A 6,388-nucleotide genomic window follows, 5' to 3' on the forward strand; every position below is an offset into this window, starting at 1 on the left:
TCCTTTTTCGTTCACTAAAAAGGGCATAAAGTGGCCTAGCCTTATCGAATCGAAGCATGTAATAGTTCCTAGGAAATCTAATGAGCATATATACGACTTCCATGGTTGATTTTAGAAATTTCAAAAACGGCCAAAATGGTGGTAAAGTGAATTTCCTTGTTAATTTACGGATTTTACTCGTTTTTGACCTTTTTCTTTCACTAAAAAAGGCATAAAGTGGCCTAGCCTTATCGAATCGAAGCATGTAATAGTTCCTAGGAAATCTAATGAGCATATCTACGACTTCCATGGTTGATTTTCGAAATTTCAAAAACGGCCAAAATGGTGGTAAAGTGAATTTCCTTGTTAATTTATGGATTTTATTCGTTTTTGACCCTTTTTCTTTCACTAAAAAGAGCATAACGTGGCCTAGCCTTATCAAATCGAAGCATGTAATTGTTCTAAGGAAATCTAACAAGCATATCTACGACTTCCATGGTTTATATTAGAATTTTCAAAAACGGCCAACATGGGGGTAATTTCCTTGTTAATTTACGGATTTTACTCGTTTTTGACCCTTTTTCTTTCACTAAAAAAGGCATAAAGTGGCCTAGCCATATCGAATCGAAGCATGTAATAGTTCCTAGGAAATCTAATGAGCATATCTACGACTTCCATGGTTGATTTTAGAAATTTCAAAAACGCCCAAAATGGTGGTAAAGTGAATTTCCTTGTTAATTTATGGATTTTATTCGTTTTTGACCCTTTTTCTTTCACTAAAAAGGGCATAAAGTGGCCTAGCATTATCAAATCGAAGCATGTAATTGTTCTAAGGAAATATAACAAGCATATCTACGACTTCCATGGTTTATATTAGAATTTTCAAAAACGGCCAACATGGGGGTAATTTCCTTGTTAATTTACGGATTTTACTCGTTTTTTACCCTTTTTCTTTCACTAAAAAAGGCATAAAGTGGCCTAGCCATATCGAATCGAAGCATGTAATAGTTCCTAGGAAATCTAATGAGCATATCTACGACTTCCATGGTTGATTTTAGAAATTTCAAAAACGGCCAAAATGGTGGTAAAGTGAATTTCCTTGTTAATTTACGGATTTTACTCGTTTTTGACCCTTTTTCTTTCACTAAAAAAGGCATAAAGTGGCCTAGCCTTATCGAATCGAAGCATGTAATAGTTCCTAGGAAATCTAATGAGCATATCTACGACTTCCGTGGTTGATTTTAGAAATTTCAAAAACGGCCAAAATGGTGGTAAAGTGAATTTCCTTGTTAATTTATGGATTTTACTCGTTTTTGACCCTTTTTCTTTCACTAAAAAGGGCATAAAGTGGCCTAGCCTTACCAAATCGAAGCATGTAATAGTTCCTAGGAAATCTAACAAGCATATCTACGACTTCCATGGTTTATATTAGAATTTTCAAAAACGGCCAACATGGGGGTAATTTCCTTGTTAATTTACGGATTTTACTCGATTTTGATCCTTTTTCTTTCACTAAAAAAGGCATAAAGTGGCCTAGCCTTATCGAATCGAAGCATGTAATAGTTCGTAGGAAATCTAACAAACATATCTACGACTTTAATGGTCTATATTAGAATTTTCAAAAACGGCCAACATAGGGGTAATTTCCTTGTTAATTTACGGATTTTACTCGTTTTTGACCCTTTTTCTTTCACAAAAAAAGGCATAAAGTGGCCTAGCCTTATCGAATCGAAGCATGTAATAGTTCCTAGGAAATCTAATGAGCATATCTACGACTTCCATGGTTGATTTTAGAAATTTCAAAAACGGCCAAAATGGTGGTAAAGTGAATTTCCTTGTTAATTTACGGATTTTACTCGATTTTGATTCTTTTTCTTTCACTAAAAAGGGCATAAAGTGGCCTAGCCTTATCGAATCGAAGCATGTAATAGTTCCTAGGAAATCTAATGAGCATATCTACGACTTCCATGGTTGATTTTAGAAATTTCAAAAACGGCCAAAATGGTGGTAAAGTGAATTTCCTTGTTAATTTACGGAGTTTACTCGTTTTTGACCCTTTTTCTTTCACTAAAAAGAGCATAAAGTGGCCTAGTCTTATCGAATCGAAGCATGTAATAGTTCCTAGGAAATCTAACACTACTAAAAAAATTGGGAATAGAGACGGGCAAAATTCGTCTCTAAAATGGAAAAAATCTGTCTCTATACGTGTTAGAGACGGAATCAGAGACGGAACAAGGTCTGTCGTTGTTTTCGTCGTCTCTAAACACTGTAGAGACGGATTTTCATTTTCCGTGTCTGATCAGAGACGGAATAAATCCGTCTCTAACAAATAGAATCCGTCACCCACACTTTTCTGAAAGTTAAGCAAATTCCGTCTCTGCAGAGACGGAAAATACCGTCTCCAATATAAAAAAAAACGTCTCTAAAATTTTGTCACAAAGGTTAAAATTTCCGTCTCTATTAATTAATATTCCGTCTCAACAGAGACGAATTGAAATTCCGTCTCTAAAATGTATTTTTTTTATAATAATATATTTGCCTCAATATTCTCCGTTTAGTGCTAAAACAATGTTTAAAATATTACTACATTTAACTCTAACTCTCAAGAATGTCAATAATATTTTGATACCCATCAAGTTAGGAGAAGGGGCAAAGTACAGTCATAAAAACAAAACATCACCACATAATATCAAAATATTAAAGGTAACCAAACTAAAGATTATCATCAATCCACCTAGTAGTTACCAAGATAAGTTTACCATCAATCCACTTAGTAGTTACCAACATAAAGTTGTCTAAAATATAAAAGACCATGATAGGTTTGATCCAAGAAAAGATACCAAAATAAAAGCGACCAAGCTAAAGTTCATCTATCTCGTTGTTACCATTATCACCTTCTCCTTCCGGCTGAATTGAAGTGTTCATATTAGGCACAATATTCCCAATCATTTGCTCCAAGCGCTCCATCTTCAGTTTTAGCGTTTCTTGTTCAAGATTTTTCTTTTCAAGTTCAGCAATTAATGCTTCAATCTTAGCCTCCATAGCAGCAACTTTTTCCGAAGAATCTACATCGGTAGAAATTGAAGGCGATGGTCTCAAAGATTCTTTGACAACAACAGCTAGAGATCCTAATCCAAATATGCGCCCCTTCTTGTTAATGCCTCCAACAATTTCCATATAAATATCATTGTCAATTTCTTCAGTAGGTTGTTGACTACTAATCTCACCGCTTTGAGAGTGTTTCTCAAACGTTTGAGTTTGGTACATTTCCTGCAAAAAAGAGTTACTATTAGTAATATAATTTAGATTTATGAAAGATAAAATAAAATAAAAAACACGTGTATACATACAGCTATCTTAGCTTGTGTTTCATTAAACCACCCATCTGGTTTCCCTTTTGGTCTATGAAGTTTGTCGTAAATCTCAAACCAGGTTGGTTCCCTATCCAATTCCACTCTCTAAAACATAACCAACAAAGAACAAATTAGTATGAACATATTTACATTGTAATTTAAACAAAAAGAATCACTAACCATTCTTTTTCTAAGCACTCTAGCAGATATGGATCCTCCACTGTGCACATTGTGTCCAACTTTAGACTGCCTATTTTGTTTATTAGTCATAGAATTTTTTTGCCATTTCTCTTCTTCCCATTTAACCTCCAACTGTTTCAAGTTGTCACCAATCCATTCACCTTTATCATGACCACTACGCACCTTGAAAAGGGCATTTTTTAATGCCAAAGACCCCCTACTATTAAAGCTCTTTTTAATGTTAGCTTCATCATTTGCAAGCCACTTGAATTTAGCCTAAAAACAAAAAAATGTCATGAAGCTATGTATTTGAAAAGGTAAATCAACTTTCAACCTAAGCAACAATGAAGCTTCATATTTCATATCATATAAATCAAATAGGTTAAAAGAGCAGCAATTCCAATAGGATCATGTTGCACATATAAATCAAATACTATCAGATTTTTTTTGAACAATGTACTATCATATTATTATACTAAGTACTAACACAAAAATGCACGACTCCAACTATAAGATATCATAATTTCACAATATTCATTGGCAAAGAAACAATTGTTTAAACCTATTTATGTAACTACATTTGTTAGTATATTTCCTATTCTACATGATAGGAAATTTTAAACAACATATATCAAAAAAATACCTTAACCTCTTCCCCTGCCTCTGCTTGTACCTGACATCTATAAACAACACATAGAAATTTGAGTTGATTAGTCCTAGTAGAGTATATGGCCAGCACTCAAATTGAAACTCAATTTTAGAAAAATATAGAGTTTGTGTGAGAGATTATCACTGACCAATGAAGGTTTTGATTTTGGAGAAGTGGATCCGTGAAGATCCTGAGAGAGACGATGCAGACTGAGAGCCTTTATCACTCTATGATTCTCTGCAACTCTTTTGAGCCGATTCTCCTCATGGTGGTGTCATCGCTTCAAGTCCTTCACAAAAAGTCAACGTGGTTACATCATATACAGATAAAGACAAATGAGAGTATCTAAGAAGCTAAAATGACACAATACACATGAAACATGGAGAAGCCTTCGTCCCATAACACCATTACCCTGTAAAGCACCGACACGATACAACACTAACACGTTGACACCGATAATAATTTGAGAAAACACGTTGACATAATTTGAGAAAATGACACAATTGAAAATAAAATAAAAAATTGCTGGAATAGTTAAGAGAGATCTATCTGATTACATAAAACACATAAAATACGGATTATACTTCATTACTGTTCAGCACTATTTTTTCTTAATCAATATTTGAATTGGATCATATAGTCAATTCATCTATATTGTGCACATTCAATACGGATTATACTTCATTAGTTCACCAATGAGACTTTGCTGAAAATCTTTAAAATCTTTATACCAAGAATATTTATTACTTTGTTGCTTATAAAAACACAATTGAAATTTCATGAAATTATGATGTGTCCTTGGCATAGGTTGTATCAACAATACAGAATACATACAATACAGTACTACTACATTATAAAAGTGCCATGAATCATGGAACCAAAGTTGAAAATGACATAGCAGATGAGGTCAAGGCACATCCAATTTCAACTAAATAAGCAATTATTTTTTAAATCCAAGAAAAGCTCGATTAAATAACTATAGACAACTCTGTCTGCAACTTGCAAGATTATACTATTGACACTTGCTATATTTTAATCTTATTAGGCATGATACAACTTTCAAAAGCATTCAATCAGTATGAATAAACTTGTCTAATTTGGTCCCAAGATGGTGAAACCACCAAGCATAATAAAATACATCCACAAAGTAAGCACGTGTCATAATTTTCCAGAAGCATTTTAAATATTTTCTTTTTGTTAAAATCGTAATTGAAAGGGAAATCCATACATCATTACAGATTGGGATTTCATGCGGTCAAAACTACATTTAAATCTGGTTTATTCTTATTATTTAAACTGCTTTAAATCTGGAAAATTCTGTTAACTATGCTACTTCAGGTCCACTTTGTATACGCATTAAGAAACAGATCTGAGAGAATACCCAAAAACAAGAATCAAAAAGGGAATTCCTAAAAAATTGTATATGAAACTAATGAAGTTCATTCAAAGGTGAAACAACAACAAAAGTTAAAATTCAGAGAAGAAATTTACCCCAGTTATCACTTCCAAGCGACAATTTTTGAAGAAGCCTGGACAAAACCCTAACTTCCAAGTGAGAAAATCCTCAATTTGTGAGCTGTTAAACTATGAGAGGGATTTATGAGCTAAAATATTAGCGATTCGAGAGAGGGGTTTTCGAGAGAGGGGTTTGCGATATCTTTGAAAGAATTCTGAGAGAGAGAGAGAGAGAGAGAGAGAGAGAGAGAGAGAGAGGGGTTAGCAAAGATAAGGTGGATGGTGACTGAATGGGTTAGGTGAAGAAGCTTAATGTGGGAAAATGGAGTGAGTGGGAAAATGAAAATGAGAAGAGGGAAATGAAAAGATGTATTCACGGTCAATTTTAGTCAAAAAAAAATATCTTTTTTCATTTTTCCTTTATTTACCAAAAAATGGTTGTTGTCTTTTTTGTCTTTCTAACTAAATATTGTGTTCCTCAAAAAAAAAAAATTCAACTTTTTAACTAGCGGTGTGCCATGTGGACCAATCATGGCACGCCACGTGGCACACTAAAAGACAAAAAATTCAACTTTTTAACTTAAAATTATCATTACTCCCTGCACTTTCAACATTTTTTTATATTAGTCTCTGCATTTTGGTATTGGTCCCTGATTTTTTTATTTTTTTTAGTTAGCCAGCAATAAAACTTGATCATTTTTGATATAAAAATAAATCACTAGAATGATCTACATTGGAATTACTACACATTTTACTCTAACAAAAGTTTATT

General features: G+C 33.4%; 1 protein-coding gene across 1 annotated transcript; it reads right to left on the reverse strand.

Annotated features, from left to right (window-relative positions):
• Window positions 1-2,579: 2,579 nt before the first annotated feature.
• LOC146927113 (uncharacterized) lies at window positions 2,580-5,900 on the reverse strand. Its single transcript, XM_085700497.1, has 6 exons — window positions 5,653-5,900; window positions 4,310-4,450; window positions 4,156-4,192; window positions 3,513-3,788; window positions 3,330-3,437; window positions 2,580-3,249 (listed from the first exon to the last, which is right to left on the reverse strand). Exons 4-6 carry the CDS (start codon window positions 3,600-3,602, stop codon window positions 2,839-2,841), a joined length of 609 nt encoding a protein of 202 aa, XP_085556623.1. The 5' UTR covers window positions 3,603-3,788; window positions 4,156-4,192; window positions 4,310-4,450; window positions 5,653-5,900; the 3' UTR covers window positions 2,580-2,838.
• Window positions 5,901-6,388: the final 488 nt, after the last annotated feature.

Source organism: Medicago sativa, chromosome 4, assembly GCF_051527215.1.
Source record: "Medicago sativa cultivar Bolivia chromosome 4, Bolivia_mono, whole genome shotgun sequence".
NCBI lineage: Eukaryota > Viridiplantae > Streptophyta > Magnoliopsida > Fabales > Fabaceae > Medicago > Medicago sativa.